Source organism: Pan paniscus, chromosome 7 (assembly GCF_029289425.2).
Source record: "Pan paniscus chromosome 7, NHGRI_mPanPan1-v2.0_pri, whole genome shotgun sequence".
Classification (NCBI taxonomy): domain Eukaryota; kingdom Metazoa; phylum Chordata; class Mammalia; order Primates; family Hominidae; genus Pan; species Pan paniscus.
This window is the reverse complement of record NC_073256.2, coordinates 43,009,347-43,032,149: the sequence shown is the minus strand read 5'-3', so window position 1 is coordinate 43,032,149 and position 22,803 is coordinate 43,009,347. Positions and strand designations below refer to the sequence as shown.

Here is a 22,803-nt window from a genome sequence, read left to right as displayed (position 1 = left end):
TCTGATAGGAGTCCACCAACCATGGAGTGGTTCTGGCCAGTCTACGAAGAATGTGTAATGAGGGTTTTCCTGTTCTCTGCTTCACCTTTTGCCATCAGAGAGCTGAAAACTCCATGTTGGGGTCATGCGCTTGAAGCAATTTATATTCATGAAAGGACATGAGACTCAACTGTGCATGCACATATTTCTCTTTTCATAAATATACTTGGCTACCACAGCTTACCAACTATATGTATGTGTGTGTGTGTATATATATATATCAGCATAAATTCCTATTCCCTTTGCCCCTCCCTTGAGGTGTCTGTTTTTGGTTTCTGACCAGAGGCTACACTTCCCAGTCTGTCAGAATGGTCACCCTGTAGGCTGCAACCCTTTATGAGAAATAAAGTTCTCTTTTCCAAATTGATAAACCTAATTATTTTAACATTAACAATAGTTATCATGTATATTTAGTAGTATTTCTGAGGGCTGAACACATAGTAGGTGCCAATTAAATATTTGTTGATGGCTTAGTAGGCTTTGAAAGCTAAATTTTATAAAATTTGGTTATGTATAAATAAAAACAACTATCTGGCTATGGCTATTTTATCCCCATAGAACTTCTAATGAATGACACAGACAATGACAATAAGTATCCTTGCTTGAAGCTGCTTTCTGTGTATCTCAATTCCCATGTGTTCATACATTTAACATGGGGGAAGAACAACTGTTATATTTTCTATATCTGGCATATATTCTCTCACTGGTAAGGATGTTAGAATGTCATGAACAGGAATTACAATTATTTTGAGACTTTTTATGTAAAGTGAATTGAAGAGAAAGATCACCAAATCAGGAACCAATGCTTTGATATATATGTACAGCAGATCTAGTACCGTGTTCTATAAATGAGTGCTTACTGCATAGCACAGTGTTATAGCAGGAGAAATGGCTATTCTCATTCACAATCAAGTGACGAAAAACTGAGAAAATAAAACAAGCCAAAAATTTCCCCACAATTGGACATAGAAAGCTTACTACTTAGAATAGTGTTCTTCCAAATTTTTCTTTAAACTAGGATTTTACTCTTGTACTTAATATTCAGTAGAGAAGACACATTTAAGTAGGCATCATCGGTATCTTCATCCTAAGGGCCTCCTCTCCAATAATATACAGCTGTTTTGAAAACTCCTAGTAGATTTTTTACTTAGATGAGAGGTGGGCAGTGGGGTTGGCAATGCCCTTCATGATCCACTTCTGTGTTAGAGGAAGAGTATGTGATGCCCTTGTTATGGAAGAAGAGCCTGTGTTATTGTCCTGCCTCTGTTCTAAGATCTCAGATGAGCCATTTGCTGTTCTGAGAACGAGGATGGCAAGTCAGGTGTCTCTCATGTTTCTATCTTAAAAATCATTATTTATTTGTATATTACTACAGGTAGTCCCTATTGATTTTAACTAGTAAATCATGCAATTTTGTAAAGAGAAATTTAACATCTTTGCCTCTTTCATTTTCTGTTTCCCACAATGACCCATGTTTAGAGCCTGAAAAATAGTATTTCACAATGTCCTTCAGGTTCTAACACACAAACTCACTTATAGGGATAGATCACCCTGTGCACCTAGTCTATTTAAGGTTAATGCGTGCCACTTACAATGGGATTGTTTTCTTGAACATATTAGTCCTTCTTCCTAAGCTGATATAAGTTCCTGAGAACAAAAATGATTTAGAGTATCTTTTCTGCTTCCTTTCAGATAAATATGATCCCATCTCCTAAACCAATTCAAACTCACTCAGTGCCAAGGTATACTGCTGACCCTGTCTTGACATGACCTTTTCAATCATACTCTGAGGACCTATTAGAAATCCTAATATTTCTGTGACTATCATTGACTTTCTTTAAAAAAAAAAAAACTAAACTAAAGCTAAAACTAAAACAACAATTGTGTTTCTTTTATTTCGAATATCTTGCCAAAATGCAACTTGCCTAAGGAAAAACTTTGCACCTCTTGTAATGGGGGAAAAACTATACACTTCACATGTATAAGTAGGAAATTTGACTGTGAAAAAGGGAAAGATTTTAACAAATGAATGCAAGTATTAATATTAGTAGCTTAGTGAATTTTTAAAATTTTCTTGTGACATAACTATTCTTCTAAAAACCGTCTTCCAATTATCTTATACATATGCACATCCTCTGAATACACTCATAAAAATTATTATCTTAGTGACTAAAGGAAAATTGCATTCTCATACTCTAAGTACTGCAATGTAATGCAAGACTTTCTAATCATTGGTTCTAATTAAAGTAGTAAATCTCTTTTAAAAATCCTTGTGTTATCGTTAAAGCCTTGATTTTAACACTCCTATCTTAACAGTGCTCCTTAAAGCAAAGAAGTGTGCCCATTACCTAGAATAAATGAGACCTCAGTGCTAGGCTTTTTAGTAAAAGGCAGGATACAGATACTTTGTCAAGTGAGTCAGATGCTAGTGATGCTGTCATCCAATGATGCTGTCTCACCATCACAACAATGAGCTTTGTCCTGATCATTTGCAGACTGGTAATCTCATCTATTTCATCTGTTTGGAGGGCTCATAGAGGCCATGGATTGAATTTCAAAATTCAGTCCTTGTGTGTTTGGGTATATATGTATTGCTTTTAATTTTGAGGCCTCCCATCATATGACAGACTGAGGTCATTTTTTGTCCCATCCTTTTTTAAGTGGAAGAACTCACTTATGCAAACGTATGTGGAGAATTTGTACAAGCCTAGTGGCAGACATTGGCTTTCATGTCTGGAATTATTCCAGGCCACTTGTTATTTACTTCCCTCATTTCAGCCAGTTCTCACCAAATTGACTAGCTCTCCAATTCCAGTTGATTTCAATATGTGGACTCTTGATGCTTCCTCTACTGCAATTTTAAGGGCCCATTTTGCACATGCCTCTCTGGCTCAGCCTCAACTTTTCTCTCAGTCACAATTTCATATTGTCCTTCTGGCACTAAGTAGAGATGATAAAGGGACAGTCCTGGTCCTCCCTGACTCAACCTTGTGGACATACCCCCTTCATCCTACTCTGCATGAATTCTCCAGTGGGGAAGTCAACTTGAAATTTAAAAAAAAATCTATATTTATATTATCTATCTATCTATCTATCTATACACACATCCATAAGTACCGAGATATATATATGAGATATAATATTAGATATTTTGATCTTTATACATTGAAGACCAAAAAAAAATTGCATCTCTTGGTATTTCAACTGGAAAATAAAATTATTAAGTTTTTAGCAAAATTGTCTAAGTTATTTACTCATTTGTATGAACCAGAAGTTGAATTTCTTAATTAGCTCACTGTGTCTTGTGATGGACAGCTACCTTATCTTCTTCGAAAATATTTTTTTCATAAAATGTACACATAGTTTAAAATATCAAATAATATCCAAAGATTTATAATGAAATACATGAGCTTCTGCCCCGTATGTTACCACTTCTGATTCTCATTTGTTGTATGCTAGACATTCCATACTTTTACATTCCCACTACCAGCTACCTCTATATTTCTAAGTAAGTTACTTGTACTTCCATTTGTACCTTTGTCACTTGCTGTCTTGCAAGTAAGAAAGTGCAGTCTGATGAGCATTTTCCTTCAATTCTTGAAGGCTTTGCTCCATTTTCTTCTAACTTCTCAAGCTGCATTAAGAAATATAATGCCATCCTATTCTTAATCCCTTTTTTATAACCTGTATTTTCTCTCGGAGGTATTGGATTCTTCACTTTAAACCCCATGACTCGAAATTTTACTATGACTTTTAAGAAGAGTACTTTTTACCTGGAAACCGAAATGCTCTAGTTTTGAAAATATTTTTTCTTTTCTTTTTCATCTCTTTCTTTTTCACGTTACTGGAACAAATATATCCATCATTATTTGAATAATGTCAACCCATTCTATCATCACTTCAGTTAGATATGTTACATCTTTTCACTTTCTCTTACATCTTTCAACTAGTCTTTCATTTTTCAACTATTTTTATTTTCAACTATATGATGTATTTTGGAATAACTTCTTTAGAATTGCCTTAAAGCTCACTAATTATCTCTTTGTTTATGTCCAAAATGCTGCTCAATACATCCATTGCATTTTAAATTTCAACTATGTTATGTGTGTTTTAAATTACACAGACTATTTTTATTTAATATTTCTATTTTTCTGGTCATCCTATAACTTTTTAAATATAATGAAAGTACTTATTTTATATTTTGAGTCTATTCCAAAACTGATTATATTTGTGAGGCTTTTTTTTTTTTTAATGGAGTTTCACTATTGTCGCCCAGGCTGGAGTGTAATGGCGCAAACTTGGCTCACTGCAACCTCCACCCCCAGGCTCAAGCAATCCTCCTGCCTCCTGAGTAACTGGGACTATGGGCAAGCACCACCATGCCCAGCTCATTTTTGTATTTTTAGTAGAGACGGGGTTTCACCATGTTGGCCAGGCTGGTCTTGAACTCCTTATCTCAGATGATCCATCTGCCTCAGCCTCCCAAACTGCTGGGATTATAGGTGTGAGCCACCACACCGGGCCATATTTGTGAGTCTTAACATTGTTGTTTACTTTTTCTACTGACCCTTGTTCTGGATGACTTAGTTCCAGTTCCACTCTGTGATTTTCTAAAATATAGTCTCATGTTCACAGGAAGCTTACTGTGAGATGAAACATTGAGGTTGTGATTAAAGCTTACATTTCTGGATTTATGTTTCTCATTGTTTCTGGACTCAGGATAACCTTTACTTTCTTATCAAAACAGCAATCCATTTAAAAGTTAAAAAAAAATTCCAGAACTTTTCAGACCTTTTTGGTGTTTTGTACCAGGTATATTTCTTTAGCTTTCTTGTTCACTATTTTACCAGCTAGGGAAGCTACAATTCAACCTCCCTCTTTACTTGTATCGAAACAGGCATTAACTAGAGAAACAGGGACCAGATTTACCCTTTTATCTGGAACAACTGCAAAAACTTAAAGGCAAACAGTATGAAAACAACAGTTTAAGGCACAAGCCATCCAACAATGAAGGATGATGAATCCTGAGAGACTGGAAATGAAGAATCTGAACTATTTGGTTTCCCAAACTCACTGCCTTCAGAGTTTTCAGGCTGCAGCACAAAGAAGGGGGAACCCAGGCAGAGCCCAGTGGATTCCCTGAGGTGAGCAGAAGGAGCTATGGATCCAAGCAGAGTAAGGCAGCTGTATTTCACAGGATGTATTACTTCATTCTCACACTACTATAAAGGAATACCTGAGACAGGATAATTTCTAAAGAAAAGAGGTTTATAATCCCAGCACTTTGGGAGGCCGAGGCAGGCAGATCACCTGAGGTCAGGAGTTCAAGACCAGCCTGACCAACATGGTGAAACCCCATCTCTACCAAAAATACAAAAATTTGCCCAGTGTGGTGGCAGGCACCTGTAATCCCAGCTACTTGGGAGGCTGAGGCAGGAGAATCGCTTGAACCTGGGAGGCAGAGATTGCAGTGAGCCGAGGTTGTGCCACTGCACTCCAGCCTGGGCGACAGAGTGAGACTCCCTCTCAAAAAAAAAAAAAAAAAAAAAAGAGTTTTAACTGGCTCACAGTTCCACAGGCTCTACAGAAATTATGGCAGCTTCTGCTTCTGGCAAGGCCTCAGGGAGCTTTTACTCATTGCAAAAGGTAAAGCCAAAGTGGGGGTCTTACATGAAAAGAAAACTTAAAATTAACCTAGAACAGACACAGACGTTTGATTTAGCAGACTAGGCTCAGAACACTCATTAAAATAATAATCAATATGTTCAAAAATTTAAGTAGAGACATGGAAGATATAAAAGATATTAAACATTTGTAGCAGACTTAGTGTTCCAAGATGGGGAAACAAGGAAGATTGTGTTGGGTAGAATAGGATAAAATTGTCATTCTGTCTTTTCAAATAAAATGACTTTCTTGCTTCAGGGGACCTTAACTTTCTTCCTTGAGAGGCCTTTATTGGGGCTTAGAGTGAAAGTCAGAGAGGGGCTTACTCAGGAGAGCCATAAAGTCTTTGGGGTTTGTAGAGAATTTTTGGAATAGCCTAATAGTCTTTATCTCACCAATGAGTCTGCAGATGAGCAGGGACCATGTACTACATAAGAAGCTAGGAGAGTTGGGTCCTGTTTACACAATTATCCATATCTTGTTTATTTTCCACTAGTTGTTTAACTTCATTGGGCTTTGTTTTTAAAACTTATAAAAGGAACACGTTTCTTTTAAATCTAAAACAATATTTGATAAACCTACCCTGTACTATATACCCTCTGCTCCTAGTCCAAAGTTCTAGATAGTCAACTGTTAACACAATAACTGAGTAAAATTGAATGCATATTTTTAAGTAATTTTTTTAGGAAAACTTATCTATTTCTTAGTATACTTGTTTTTTTAGATTTTTTGGTTGATATATATGTACATATTTTCAGGATACATTAGTAGGGTGTCTACACTTAACATTCATCAATTGTACATTTCAAAGTAGCAGGAAAAAATAACTTGAGTGTTCCTCGAATTAAAAAAAGACAATATTTAAGATGATAGGTATCTCAGTTACCCCAATTTGATTACATAAACTTACCAGTATACTTTTATCGTTATATTAATTCACTATATTTATTTACATAAGGAAGTTAAAAATGCATCAAACTTAAGCTCCATTGTCATCTCCAATCTAACCTGCTTCTCTCTTACTTCCTTTTCTTGGTTAAGGAACCCATAAAACTTCCTCTACACAAATCAGAAACATAGAAGACAGCATCAACTCTGCCCTTGACCTCATCCCTATTCCCTTATCCAATCAAAAAAGAACTTCTTATAGCCCTCCTTTAATCTATGTTTCTACTACTCCAGTCTCTCTGAGGTTTCATATCTTCTAACTTGGACAGTACAGTAGGCTTTTCTTATCCAACCTTCAAAATCATGACTTTTCCCCCCTAAAACACAGATTTTACCTTGTTACTTTCATTTAAGTTATTTTACCAAGTCATTTGCCTTTAAGATATCCACAGCAGGCCAGGGACAGTGGCTCATGCCTGTAATCCCAGCACTTTGGGAGACTGAGGCAGGCAGATCACTTGAGGCCAGGAGTTTGAGACTAGTCTGGCCAACATGGTGAAACTCTGTCTCTACAAAAAATTTAAAAATTACCTGGGCATGGTGGCACACGTCTGTAGTCCCAGCTACTCAGGAGGCTGAGGCAAGAGAATTACTTGAACCCAGGAGGCAGAGGTTGCAGTGAGCCAAGATCATGCCCCTGCTCTTCAGCCTGGGCCATGTAGCAAGACCTTGTCTCAAACAACAACAGATAACCACAGCATAGAATATCCAATGTAGCCTGTCTTTAATGTCCTCTCATACCATGCTTTCCTATATACCTCATGATATAACTACACTAACCTACTTTCTGTGATCAGACCTACCAAACTCAGGTATGCTTAGACTCGCTGCTTCTCCCTGGAGTGTTAATTCTCTGCTTGGCAAACCCTTGTACCTTTGTTAAGACCTTGATTAAAAGTTACCTCTCTGACGCCTTCTCCATTCCAACAAGCATTAGAAGCCTCCTCTTCATTCCCTGGGCAATTTCACCTACTGCCTTCCTCTTTGGTGCCATGTATCACATTAATTTATTTTTCTAATTTTTTTTCCAGAATTTCATTTTTCATGTATATGTGGCAATGTATTTTATTTTTAAACTTTTAATTTTTAATTGTTGTGGGTACAGAGTAGGTATATATATTCAGAGGATACATGAGATGTTTTGATACAGACATCACATAATTTATGACCATCCATTTAGAAGCCTGTTTTGCTTGCTCACAAAGCTTGGTTTTCTCAGGGCAGGGCTGTGTACCCCTACATATCTTCATGTCCCTAGAATAATACCTCTAACACAGCCAGTATGCGATGAGTACATGTTGAACAAAGACGTTAATGGATAAGTAAATAGAACCTACATGGCATCAGTCCACATTCGTTGTTTACTTTTATAAGTTTTTTCCCCTCTGAAATCTGTAAGTGTGCTTAATCTCTGCCTCTGCTTTTTTGTTATTGTTTCTATTTAGAGGAGTCACAGAGGGATCCTAGTGAAGAGGGTTATAACTTTGCCTGTTTTGTGATGCAGGAGGTGATGTCATGTTGTTCTGCCATTTTATCATTGTTCCTTCTGAGCCTGAGTGTTCTTTCTCTTGAAGATTCAAGTGAACCAGGGCAGGAGAATGACATCAGACTGGGCTTGTGCCTGATAATTCATTTCTGAAGGTGCAATATTAAGTGTCACAGTGTCCAGCTGGTGATATTTTCAGCATAGAAACCTGTTAGACACGGCAGCATTAACGAGATGGAATGAATTTATTTATTTCTCTTCTGAATTGCTTGGCAGTGCTTCAAGATTGACGCATCAGATTTGCACAATGTGCCACTTTAGGAGATTATTTCTTCCTTCCTTCAGCCAGACAGAAGACTGCAGTAGGTAATGATAGCTTAAACTTGGGAAATGTCCTTCTTCAGAGACAGCGTCACGGACATTTTGGAGAGGATCAGATTACTCTACAGCTGCTTTCCCTGGTGGACCTGAGGAGGCACACCCCTGAGCCAGGACTTTAAGGGAGAGGGTAGAACAACCTAGAAGCTCAGGAGGTCACTCCAACTATTATCTTCCCTTCTGTGACTTATTGACATACACTTTGATATCAAGGCACTGATGCTGATAACGTGAGAGAAAGGAATAGATTAATTATGGGATGAGGAGTATTTTAAATGCTAAAGGCTTTGTCTAAAATAATTCACATTTTTCCATCCAGTGGTTCCTCTCTTTGAATCCTGTTAGAATGACAGTAGATCTTTTAATTCTTTCCCCCCTTTAGGCATGACTTTGAAGAACCTGAAGATGTGAAAATGAAATGGATACTGTGCTCCTTTTGGCTAGGATTGGGGAGGGCCCACTAACTGATCTCTACTACCCAGCCCCTTTCAACATCAAAGCTACTTTTTTTTTTTTTTTTGAGACAAAGTCTGGCCCTGTCGCCAGGCTGGAGTGCAGTGGTGCAGTCTCAGCTCACTGCAACCTCTGCCTCCTGGATTCAAGGGATTCCCCTGCCTCAGCCTCCCGAGCAGCTGGGACTACAGGTGCATGCCACCATGCCTGGCTAATTTTTTGTATTTTAGTAGAGACGGGATTTCACTTTGTTGGCCAGGATGGCCTCAATCCAAAGCTACTTTTAGCAGGATTGAACTCTGAGGTCATCCAGTGGCCAGTTGTGATGCTGTCACTCTTAAAACTGGAGTGAGTTACTGTTCGGATGGTGACTTTGGTCTGAGGCCTGTGATTCCTGTTTTGCCATTTCTTGGCTGTGTGTTTGAGGACCTCTTAATCCCTAGCCTCCTCATTTGTAAAATAATCCTTCCCATGGACCTTGTGCATTTCATGGAAATGCAATAGTATGGGGTCTGGAAGATTCTTTATAGGCGTTCTACCTTTCCCTATGTGTTCCAAGTGACCCTCATCTGGTGCATTCTTCATTTGATTAAAGCAAGGAAGGAAGCTTTAGCAGAGGGCTGTTATCTCTTGATTGGCCGCTGCCATCCCCTGACCCACCGTCTTCCCTTTTATGCACAGTGATGGCAGAGACAGCAACAGACAGCTTGCCCAAACACACTAAGCTGAATTAAAGCACCACCCAGGTAGAGGTCTATTCTATTAAGAAAGGATCATCCAGAAATTGAGGTCACTATAACACAAGGGAAAGATTCAAGGATCCCAAAGTGTCTGCTAGGAAGTGGCCAATGAGGGCTGCAAAGAGTGTTTAAGTTTTAGTCCATCCCCAAATACAGTTCTTCCTTGGACAAAAACATCTCAGCCATGCTCTGGCTGAATTGGGAGGTGACAGCTGCCTAGCTTTGCGCTTCCTACCTGATATGTTAACTCACGCACCATTATACTGTGGTTGGGAAGTATGGTGGATGGTAGATGGAAGACGAGAATGGGAGTGAGATATTTACACAGTTCTGAATTTTGGGGGTGAGGGCTGTGCATTCTTCCTGTCAAAGTTGTATTTATTTCAGTAGCATAATAATGATTAAAAGCATACTATTTGGAGTTAGACTTCCTGGCTTAGAATTGTGACTATACTAGTTAATCAGTTGTCTCTTTTGGCAAATTATTTGACTTTTTTCATATCAATTTTCCAAGCTGTAAAATGAAAATAGTAATAGTATTTAACTCATTGTTTTAAGTTAAATGAAATAATACATATGAAGTGCTTAGAATAATCTCTGACAAATAGTGTCCACTCACGAAATGCTGTTTGTTCTAGCTGCTGTAGTAGCATATCTCTCGTATCCTTGGGCAAGAGACTTTGGCTTTTGAATTTACTTATCTAAGATCCTCTAAGACAGCTCTGATACAATTTCTTCCCAGCCAGCATTCCTGCAATCCCAAAGACCCCCCCTTTTCCATATTTTTTTTTGTCCTTGGAGACTTCTAAGGTTTAAAGTTATATGTATGTTCTTTCCTTAGCAATCAATACCCATTACATATGTCTCACAATTACAACTTTTCCTGGAGACAGATGTTAATGGATTCTCTCCAGCCCACTAGACCCTCACTTCCCTATACATCAGCTCTTGAGTTTCCTAAAAGCCTGAACTTCAATTAGAAAGTGATCAGGAAGCTTCTCAAAAAGCCTAGGAATCTAATCAATATTTCTCACACAATGGTGATGATTAGTAGAGGACATCAGTTGTCATCAACAGTCCACCACAATGTCAGATAAGTAACACAGGATGCAGGCTTCTGACATTCACCATCCATTATACATCCCCTGGGAGGTGGGAGCACTTCAGGTTTCCATGGCAGCAGTCGGCCAAGCTAATTTGATGGCCTTCAAAAAAAAATGAACAGATAATATATAACTAAACAACAACAAAAACTAGACACCCACTCGCAGTAGTTTTAAGGACCCTGGGTTTTTTGGGGTTTATCCAAATGCCAATGTCAAGAAGATTGGGCTTCATAACTGAGAGTAAAGAAGATTTATCCTTCCAGTCTAAAATCTCCATTCAAAGCTTTCTAGCTGAGAACCCAGTTCCCCTTTCGTTTTAGGGATATGGTTCCTGTTTGCCTATTTCCATCCACAACTCTGCCAGAGACGAAAGCAGTGTTTGAAACAATTCACCAAGATTTCCATCTGTAATCATCAAGAATGGAACTGATCAAATTCCTTAAGAAATTTACTTAAAGTCATGATTTTGACAGCCTAGTGCTATCTGGAAAAGGGACAGCAGCAGCCTGGAGCAGTTTTCTAGCTAACAAGAATTTTGTTAGCTATGTGGCCACCTAGTGGCTCTTCCATGGATGTCGCTGATGCGTTGTCAGGTACACAGACAATTGCCCACTAATAAAGAAGTTATTATCTTTCTTGGAATATGACTTCTTAATTTTAGCACATACGATGTGAGTTTCTGAATTCTAGAATCATCCGGCAGGACAGATACTTTGAGAAAAAGGCAGAATAGCTGTGGGGAGATGGCTGATATTTGAGAATAATTGCTGGTATATTGGGAATGCTGATGTATCATCCGTCAGTGAAGGTTTTGTTTTGTGTTGTCGTTGGTGCATTCCTGGCAGAACTGATGTAAATATGTGCATTGAGATTCCTTGGCACAACAGCATTTTGATAATGTCTTATAGCAAGTGTGGATTCCAATTTATTGTTTGGAGTGTTTTAAAAAGTGGCTGGGCTGGACTTAAACTGCACAATCGATTTCCCCCATCCTCTCCCTTAACTCCCTTCCTGAAGTGTACAGCCACGGACATCTCTGCTTGAAGCGTATAGCCACGGACATCTCTGCTCAGGTTTTAATTCTCACTTTTATATGTTATCTTGTTTTTCTATGGGTTGCCCTGGGGTTGGCAGGTTATAGTGGTCAGTAATTTGGACAGAGGTTTTGCTTAAACCCCGGGGGCCTGTAAAACTTCAGCCCTCAGGCCACTGATCTGTGTGTGGGTTGGGAGTGTAATCGAAGCCCATCAGCTTTCAGTCCTCTCTTGGATTTTACTCTCCGTGGTGCTCTCTCGGGTACCCACTTCTGTGCAGGGTGAGTGGAGGGCTTGGCAACCCTTCCATGCTTCTCTCATTCTCAGAACACCGCCCAACTGTGACCTAATTCCATCCCTGGCTAGTCCACTCCTCACCTCAGCTGCTTCACCTTAGCTGCGCCTCCAGTCCCAGGATAGCCAAGACACATCGTTGTCCTACTTGTTTTCCATAGGTTTTAGCATTTTTGCTTATAAATATTTTGGATTTCTCCTCCCCAACCCAAATCCAGCCTATGGAAGGCCATTTAAAAATGTAAATACAAAATCAGATAAATGGTGTTGAAAAGGGCAGTACATATTATGGGCTCTAAAGGGCGAGATCATTTGCTTCCATATAAATCTGTGTGTGTTCAGAGCAGAGGGGCATGACCCAACTGCAAGGACAACCCCATACCCTAAAACACAGCATCTCAGAACACAACAAACTCAAGTTGAGTTTGGGCAAGTGCCAGCTATGTCCATGTATGGGGCAGGGACTCCCAATGTCCATTCCTGGGAAATCACGGCCAGTAACTGGCTCCACAGTCATGGCAGAACTGGGCTGACAAGGGATCAACAAGTAACGAGGAGCTGTGACGTTTGATTCTGCTCTGTGGACATTGGAAGGAGAGGCTTCCTAACAGCATTTAAAAGGAATAGAAAGTCCTAAGGCCTGGGGTCTACATATGGACAAACTTGGAGAACGTGACCTAAAATTGAAAAGGGGCTTAACTGTCAGAGGCTTCTGGGGTTGTTGGAAGGAAAAGGAAGCAAATTAGAAAGCTAAAGAGATCTGAACAGGAAGCAATGAGGTGGGAGAGTGGAGGGGGTACAAGACATGTTTATTATTGGAGAGAGAAGAACTTAGAAAAAAATTCACCAGAAAGTAGCAGTTAGTTAAATATGGAGCCCAAGACAGAAGCAATGCGGGGAGGTGATGTTGTCTGAAAGAGATATGGAGACAATACAAAAATAATGAATCAGAAAGGTGATCCTTTTTATAAAGGAAATACAATATCATCAAAATGTGCTTTGTTCATCCACATATGCAGTGTTCAGGAGAATATGAAGATGTGGTTGTTCCTTAATTTTGGACATCAGAGGCTTATTGTTTGCTTTAATGAGGCCAGCATATATCAGATGTGGAGTTTCTGGGGTTTTTTTTTCCCTCAAATTTACATAAAACGTTTAAATTAGTTTCTTTGGCTTTGAGTACACATTTGTCAACACCCTTTCTTAAAGTGGCGGCTTTGATTAGAACAGCAGACGCCGAAGGAAAGCTCCTGTGGTATCCAGTGCTGAGTCACTGCTGTGCTGTGCTGCAGGCAGGCTCCGCTCCAGGAGAAAAACAAGTCAGCAGAGCAACAACAATGTCAACAAGGACAACAGCCTTTCTTCCTTCTTTTGTAGCCTTTATTTATTTCATCGAGTCAGAACATTTTTATTTAGAGCTTGAAAACTTTATTTCAGTAAATGGAAAAAAAATAATGCATGTAGCTTTAACAGTTCACAAGAAGAAAATAGAGGACACAAAAGAACACCTTGAGAGGCATCTGTGTAAGAAGCAGCTGAAATCATTCCCAGGGTAACCCCCCATCCCATAACAAACGGATAGGGAGAGGGCAGAGACAGCACAGAAATGGCACATTGTCAAATTGCACAGGACAAAGACCTTAGAAACCCTTCATAGGAGTTGTGAGTATGTCCTCTCACTTGGAGTAAATTTTCTGAAATTCTTGTAACCCTCTGATTTCTCTGTCAGCTTCTTAAGGAATTCTAGAAAGGCAAACCTAGGAATTTAGAATTGCCAGGAGCATTCTGTGTTTTCCTTTCCCACCACCATTATTTTAAGGACTATCCTGCAGTTCTGTCCACTATTCTTCTGCCTCTTTCACTTTTAATTACCTAGAATCCATGCCGCTCTGCCCTGCCTTCTTTGGCATTTCTGCAGGACTTTGATTTAAACCAGAATTAGTGCTAATGATGTCATGTTCAAGTTTTAAAACGTACTTTTATGTTTCCAAAGAAGTAACTTTTTATATGCAATGTTTTCTTCTTAGACTGTAAGTTATCATCCTTAAAGTTTGGATTCTTAAAAGAAAGCAGAGTAACATTTTGTAGGAAAATACTACAGCAAGGTTACGAATTTTTATATTGTGCTAAAGGGCATTTGAAAGACCACAAGACATTTTTTTTCTGCAGCATATGTTTATGATAGAGGGTGTGAATTCTACCGGTAAATATTAACAGAAAGAAGTTGTTTCTCTTAAACATTGTCTGTCTGGATAAAGAACGTTTGAAACACTACCAAAAATGTGAGTAGCAGATATCTAGGTAAGGTTGTAAAGATGTTGCATCCAGAATCCCCAGCCTAAGCTTGCACGGCCATTTTGGATATCCAACTTCAAGCTCTAAATAGAAACAGATGGTTAAAAATAGATTGTTTCCTATGAAATCTGTGAACCATGTATTTCCATTACTCATTTATATCTACTAATTAGAATAACCTTTCTGTGTTCTGTAGTCCTACATTTATTCATGCTTTTATAGATCTCCCTAGTCATTGCTAATTAAGCAGTTATAAAATAAATAGGCCTATTATGAAAGAAAGAAAATAATTTTGTTTTCCATTATGGGATGCCAAACAGTTTGCTGGCACTAAGGAGTGTCTTCACTCTCTACTCTCTGTGGGGCAGGTTTGTCATTGTGGAGTGGAAAGATCATTAGAAAATGCCCTGCTTTTCGGTGGAGGTGGGCGGTGTATCTTATTAAGCAAGATTCCTCATAAGAACGCTTTGTGGAAGGAACCTTCATACTAATCCAGTGCCTAGTGCACTGTAAAAACTCAGCAGAAATAAAGGAGGAAGAAATGAAAACAAACTCAAAATGTACTGAAGCCATGCTCATTTTCATTCCCTTTGACATAAATCACAATTTTTGGATAAATTTTCTAATATAGACATACTAAGTCAAATGTGAAATCAACCCTTCCATTTATTGATTTGATAAGTGAAAAATCTAAAAAAGGAATCATGAAGGAAACTGTTCCTTTTCTGTGATTCCCAACATTACGAAGTCTTTTAACATACTTGAAGAAAACCTGTGGGTATGTATACTCTGACCAACAAAAGTCTGAAAGAATAGTGCTGCTTTCGTTATTCCTAACCTGTATTGAGACTGTGGCACTGTTGAATTCTGGATTGCTCCTTTGGTCCGGTTAGAAAGTTTTGATTAAAACATCCTTAGCAGAATTATATATTAGAACTTTAAGCATATCAGCAAAAAAAAAAAAAAATTCTAACCTTCCTTATCTGTTGATAAGTACAGAGGATGTCCCCAGTAAATCAATGAGTTGGTAAAGAACACAAAACTATGCCAGCATTTGAAAAATAAAAAAGGGAGGTACTATCTGTCAGGGTAACCTACCACTTGGCACTTTGATTGGGATCTGCGATTCCTCTTGAATCTTTACTTGCAGGTTTCTATAATAAATAAATTATGTTGTATCATGTGCCACATCAGATGTTACACGCATGGGCATCCACACACAGACATGCATGTGCACACATACACATGAGCACATACACACGCAGGCCACCTCTGCTTGCTCCATGAAAAATCCAAGACAGTTTGTAAATTGCTTAAGACAGTTTGTAAATTCCTATGGGATTGAGGGAGAGGAGGATAGATGGTGTTGGTTAAGCAAAGTTGTATCAGAAACCATTATTGGTTGTAAAATCTGTGAATCTTCCCTAGAATATATTAGGTAAGAGATTTTCAAACACTTTTAAAGTATTAGCACTTTCATTCCAATAACATCTCTGTTGGAATCTCAGTAAAATTGATTTTAAACATGGACTGCCCGGGTTCAAGGAAGAATTCATTCATACAACTCCCCCAGCTGTCTGCCACTTTCTGTAATCCTTTTGTGTGATCTGAGGATTCTCTGCAACCACAGATTAGAAACTAATCAACTAATCACAGCGTTTTAGTCGTCCATAAAGAAAGCTTAATGAGAATGGCTGCTTTTAAAAATACAAAGTTGAAAATCTGTGTGTATTCAGCACCCAGTTCTGAGTAAGAGGTGCTCTACTGAGTAACCTTGAGGATGTAGAGGTAGAGATTCTAGTCATTTGGGCAATTCCTAGAAATCCTGTAGTGGTTCTATTTTGTGTGTATGTGTGTGTGTGTGTGTGTGTGTGTGCTTTGACTCAGTCTCTAATGCATGTGTGTGCTAATATGTGCTAATATTTTGTTTCTCCCTTATAAATAAAGATGCAGGGATTACACAGCTTCGTCTAACTGAGGGTTCCAGGGGAGAGCCCTCTGGCTGATCAAGGACTCACTGAAAACCATTGCTGTGTTTTACCTTTTAGAACAGGGGCCAGGACTAGAGTGAGGTGAGTGAGGCATTGGTCTCAGGGGCAGAATTTAAGGGGAGAAAACTAATTCAGTAATTAAGATAAATTTTGTGCTAATGTGTTAGTTGAAAATATCAAAATTAATTTGCAAGAAAATGCATGTATCATGGAGAACAAAATGCCAACATTTTAAACAAAAACTTGGGTCTGCCCTAGGACTTGCCTGGCTCACTTCACTCTCCTCACCCTAACCCCCACCCTGTTAAGAAGTAGGTCTCAAATGGTACTTCTAGTTCTAGATCCCTGAGGAATCGCCACACTGACTTCCACAATGGTTGAACTAGTTTACAGTCCCACCAACAGTGTAAAAGTGTTCCTATTTCTCCACATCCTCTCCAGCACCTGTTGTTTGGGACATGGATGAAACTGGAAACTATCATTCTCAGTAAGCTATCGCAAGAACAAAAAACCAAACACCGCATATTCTCACTCATAGGTGGGAATTGAACAATGAGATCACATGGACACAGGAAGGGGAATATCACACTCTGGGGACTGTGGTGGGGAGGGGGGAGGGGGGAGGGATAGCATTGGGAGATATATCTAATGCTAGATGACGAGTTGGTGGGTGCAGCGCACCAGCATGGCGCATGTATGCATATGTAACTAACCTGCACAATGTGCACATGTACCCTAAAACTTAAAGTATAATAAAAAAAAAAAAAAAAAGAAGTAGGTCTCTATGCCAGAGTGTCAGAGTGTCCCATTTCTACCTCCGATCAGAGAGCTATTGATGTTATATTATTGGTCCTTTTCAAGGAACCAACAAATGATTAAGTTTCATGAAAATTATTATTGGAAAGGACATAGCCCACCACCAGGAGGAAGGGGAGGGGAACGTACCAGTGTGATGTAGTGGGGACTTGAAAAACTAGTGGCCAGGCTTTCCAAGGATTCTGGAGTTCTCTGCTAGTAAGAAGAGATACTATTAACCTGCAATTCCTAGTAAATATACCAATACTGAAAGACCCAGACATAATATTCTTGTGTAGATTGTTATCCTACAACATATGAGTCTATCTCAGGACCTGTCTATAAGACAAATTTACATATGAGAAGAGTGGGGATTTATACATTGTGATATGAATATGATGAGGCAGGTCTGCTAGCCACCAAATCTTACTATCGCTAATTGACTGTATGCCTGAAATTCCCTAACCAGCCACATTCCTTTGGGCCTTGAATGTCTTTGAGAAACTCCACGATTTCCTATTAAAATACAAAAATTCCTAAATTAAGTTTCCCTCTTTAAAGTGCATTCTGTTAACTCCCCAGTAAATATTAATACAACTAGAAAGCATGGTCCAATGGAAGCAGGATCTGTGAGAGGCCCTGGATGCCAGAGCAGGGAGAGAAAAAACAAACAAACAAAAAACAAGCATCATTAACGTAATAGGTAAAAGATGCCAAAGACAGACCTCCCCCAAACCCCAGGTTTGCTGAGGACTGGTCTTTGATGGATAACTGTGTCAAATAAGCATCAGTTAAATCATTATTGTTTATAATATTTCATGCCAAAAAATACAAAAACCCTAAATGTGATGTTTGAGGATCCAACTCTGCGATCTCTGTTAATATCATGGTGTATATACCATCAACAGTAAATTGAATTTATTCACATATTCAACAGATATTTATTCATCTTCTCTTCTAGGTGCCCCTCATTTAACCAAAAAACCAAAAGCCCTTAAAGGAAGCTTAGAATCTATAATCATAACAAATATGTCCTACGCTCTATGGTTATTCATCATTGAGCTGTACTCAGCCTACCTTTCCTGACTCATCTCTCTGGAAGTCCACCTATTTTAACGTATTAATTTAAGGAAAACGTAATTAGGAAAGTAACTGCAACAGCACATGAGGCATAGTAGATTAAAATAACACATATTAAGTGCTAAGTGTATACCAATCACTGTGCTAAGTATATTTACATACAATTTCTCATTTAAACCTCAAGACAAATGAATGAGAATTACATTAGCATCATGCGGTTTCTTTCCTGAAAATCTCAGTGTAAACTTAAAAAAAGTCACACGTTGTTATTTTGTCCATTCTAATGGACGATTAAGACTTGGTTTTACCTTCTTGGAATCACATCTGGCATAATAAAGAGTATAAATGGATAAAAATGATAACTAACATATATAACCAGAGAAAGATTCACTATCTATACGCCAGTGAAATTCATCAGAGGCATTTCCACTAAAATGTCATATATGTGTTCTGGGGGATAGAGTGGGGGTATGCTCTGCAATATTGTGCAGTAAAAATCACAAGGCTTATGGCATGCCTAAAGCCATGGCAAAGCATTCAAAACCTCTGGAACTACGTAACCAGACCACCCCACACCAAAAATATCCTGATTTTAAAATACTGGCAATATAATATTTTTATTGGCACTTGGATCTAGCAAGAGTCAGTTAATTATTAGCCTTAAAATTTGGGCCTTTCGATCCCTTCTTCATGACTTAAATCCTAATGGGCAGTTTCATCATTTTAAAGAGGTAATCTTTTCAAAAATGATGCTTTCTTCATCAGCTATTTTTTTTTTTTTAAAGCTAATGCCTTTGTAGTTTCTTGATCTTTCCTTACAGGTTTTGTCTTGATTGTTGTTGTTATTGTTGTTTTTTGAGACAGGGTATCACTATGTAGCCCAGGTTGGAATGCAGTGGCATGATCATAGCTCACTGCAGTCTGGAACTCCTGGGCTCCAGAGGTTCTTGGTGCCTCAGTCTCCCGTGTAGCTAGGGACTACAGGTGTGCACCATTATGTTTGGCTATTTTTCTTTTTTTATATAGACAAATGCTTGACATATTACTCAGCCTGGTCTAGAACTCCTGGCCTCAAATTACCCTCTTGCCTTGGCCTCTCAAAGTGCTAGAATTATAGCTGTGAGCCACTGTGCCTGGCCACTCAGTTTTTTTATTTTATTTTATTTTATTTTTGTACTTGAAGTTCAGGGGTACATGTGTAGAACGTGCAGGTTTATTACATAGGTATACACGTGGCATGGTGGTTTGCTGCACCCATCAACTTGTCACCTACATTAGGTATTTCTCCTAATGCTATCCCTCCCCTTGTCCCCCATCCCCCGACAGGCCCCAGTGTGTGATGTTTCCCTCACTGGGTCCATGTGTTCTCATTGTTCAACTCCCACTTATGAGTGAGAACATGCGGTGTTTGGTTTTCTGTTCTTGTGATAGTTTGCTGCAAATGATGGTTTCCAGCTTCATCCATGTCCCTGCAAAGGAAATGAACTCATCCTTTTTTATGGCTGCATAGTATTCCATGGTATATATATGCCACATTTTCTTTATCCAGTCTATCATTGATGGACATTTGGGGTGGTTCCAAGTCTTTGCTATTGTGAATAGTGCTGCAGTAAATGTACGTGTGCATGTGTCTTTATAGTAGAATGATTTACAATCCTTTGGGTATATACCCAGTAATGGGATTGCTGGGTCAAATGGTATTTCTAGTTCTAGATCATTGAGAAATTGCCACACTGTCTTCCACAATGGTTGAACTAATTTACACTCCCACCAACAATGTAAAAGTTTTCCTATTTCTCTCCATTCTCTCTAGCATCTGTTGTTACCTGACTTTTTAATGATCACCATTCTAACAATTTTTTAAGTGAGCTGAATGTATTGGAAATTATTGCTGTTGCTACAATTATTGAACAAGCTGTGATTTGCAGGGACTTCTGCAGGATTTTCAACATTTTTCTTAGATCTTCATATATTGCTTACATTCCTAGTTTACTGAATTTTCTCAGGAATAGACATAATTTTTTCAAATAATTTATCTGCCTCTATTGATATGATCATATGATTTTACACTTTCACTGATAATACAGTAAGTTAGCCTCATTGCTTTTTTGAATGTTAAAGTTTCTTTGCATTATTGCAGTAATACTTGATCATGATTCATTATCCTCTATATATGATCATGATGCATTATCATTTATCATGAGATTCAATTGGCTAACATCTAATAATAATTCATGCACCTATATTTGTTAGTGTATTAGTTAGTAGTGCTTTCTTCTTGTAATGACTTTTATAGGTAGACATCAGAGAAATATTGGCCTCATAAAATAAATTGGGAATATCCCCCCTCTTTCCAATTATCTGGAAAGTTTATGTAGAATTGGTGTTATGCATTCATGAATTTTTAAATAGAATTCACCAGTAGAGCCATATGGGTCAAATATTTTTTTGTTTGTGGAAAGGTTTTTACTACAAATTTAACTTGAGCTATTCAGGTTATCTGTTTTTCATGAGTAAGCTTTAGTAATTTTTATCTTTCAAAAATTTCCATTTCATTGCACTGTCAAATCTATTAAAATAAGGTTTTTCATAATATTTTCTAATTATCAACTTAATATTTATAGTATCTTCATTGATGTTGCCTTTCTGATTCTTGATGTTAATAATATGTACTAACTAGTTAGACTGGCTGGAGGCTTATAAAATTTATTAATCTTCTCAAAATACATTTTCTCTGTTATCTTTCTGTTTTCTATTTCATTAGTGACCAATCTGATATTTACTTTTTCTTTTTCTCTGCATATATTGGGCTTCATTTTCTTTATTTTCTCTAGTTTCTTAAAGTAAAAGCTGAGGTCATTGATCTTTTATTTTTCTTCTTTTCAAACAGAAGCAGATAAGCGCTATACATTTTCCTCTACTGATTTTACTACACCTGCATGTTTTGGCATGTGGTATTTAATTTTCATTCAGGTTAAAATACTTTCTAATTTCCCTTTTGATTATTCCTTTGAAAGTTGAGTTCCTTAGAATTCGTTACCTAATTTTCAACTGAGAAGTTTTCTAATTAGTAATATCCTTCCATTACTTACTTCTATTGTAATTTAATTCTGAGAATATATTTTGTGTGGCTACAATTCTTTTCTTTCTTGTTTTTTAGTCTTTATATTTTTAGTAGAGACAGGGTTTCCCATGTTGGCCAGGCTCATCTCAAATTCAGGTGATCTGCCTGTCTCGGCCTCCAGAAGTGTCAGGATTACAGGTGTGAGCCACTGTGCCCAGCTCAATTCTTTTACGTTTGTTAAGACTTGCTTTGTGGCCCATAATGTGGTTTATGCTTGTAAATTTTTCCAATAGTGCACAAATTAATATTTTATTCAACCAATATATTCTGCTCTGATATAGTATCTTGGTTATTGTTCCATATTTGTTTTGAATCCTGCCTTCTTTTCTTTCCCTACATGTAGATTCAAAGCTTCATGTGTGTGGAACCATGTTAAATTGCTCCTCTGCACTTCCCATGTCACTTAGCTTAGGACAGGTTCTACTTTAAACACATGCAGCTACTTAAAAAAAATCAATAAGTTAACTGTTGCAAATGGAAGTTTCTTACATTTCGGAAATGAATTTCTGGCAGGATTGGCTCAGTCCTTATCTGCTGCTCATCACCAAAGTATCCTTTGTTCTCCACTCCCAGGGTTTCTGTAGGTGGGCTGTCAAGAAGGAAATTGAACAACTAATTTATTAGATATAGGGCTATTCAGGTTATTTATTTCTTCATGAGTAAGCTTTAGTAATTTTTATATTTCAAAAATTTCCATTTCATTACAATGTTAAATATATTGAAATAATGCTTTTTTATATTGTCTAATTATCAACTTAATACTTATACAATCTTCAGTGATGTCACCTGTTTCTTGATGTGGGAAGAATCAGAAATTATGGGATAAACATTTATGGCTAAAATTAAATCATCTACAAGATTTTTAAAATACTGATGCTCAAGTCATACCCAATAACAATTAAATCACAATGTCTTCAACCCACATCAGTATTTTTTGAAAGACCTGTTGGTGATTTCAATGTGCACAAAGTTTGGGAATCATTGATATTAGCATCTGGATATGAGCAAGTACATAAAAGCTTGAGTTACTACTATTCTTACCTGATCTTCAGTAAGAAGCTTATACTTCCCCCCATTGAATATCCTCTGTAACTACAAAGCTTACATATTCTCAGTAACAATTCCCTTCTTCAACACATAGAAAAATGTAAATGTACCTCTGAACTTGCTTCAACTTGATACATTTTCGGTAACGAACTAATAGTATAAGAACTCCGATACCGACAATAACCAGGACAAGCACAACAACCAAGACGGTGATATCTGCAACATGAAGAAACATGGGCTTCATCGAGGGTATCAGTTGTAAAACAGTGGAATATTAACATTTAATGGAGCTGTTACAATGCTCCTTATTCCTTTCTATAGGACTTCAA

General features: G+C 37.9%; 1 protein-coding gene and 1 long non-coding RNA gene across 2 annotated transcripts in view; one reads left to right on the top strand and one right to left on the bottom strand.

Annotated features, from left to right (window-relative positions):
* LOC134731058 (uncharacterized) overlaps window positions 1-22,803 on the top strand; it is a 772,118-nt gene that overhangs the window by 397,555 nt on the left and 351,760 nt on the right. The window lies entirely within an intron of this gene.
* Window positions 13,501-22,803, bottom strand: part of ADAM7 (ADAM metallopeptidase domain 7) — a 68,652-nt gene continuing 59,349 nt past the window's right edge. The window contains exons 19-22 of the mRNA XM_057302991.1: window positions 22,585-22,690; window positions 21,917-22,016; window positions 15,536-15,591; window positions 13,501-14,520 (exon numbers count right to left, since the gene is read on the bottom strand). Coding sequence (XP_057158974.1) covers window position 14,520; window positions 15,536-15,591; window positions 21,917-22,016; window positions 22,585-22,690 — 263 coding nt within the window. The 3' untranslated portion in view covers window positions 13,501-14,519. The remainder of the gene's footprint in view (window positions 14,521-15,535; window positions 15,592-21,916; window positions 22,017-22,584; window positions 22,691-22,803) is intronic.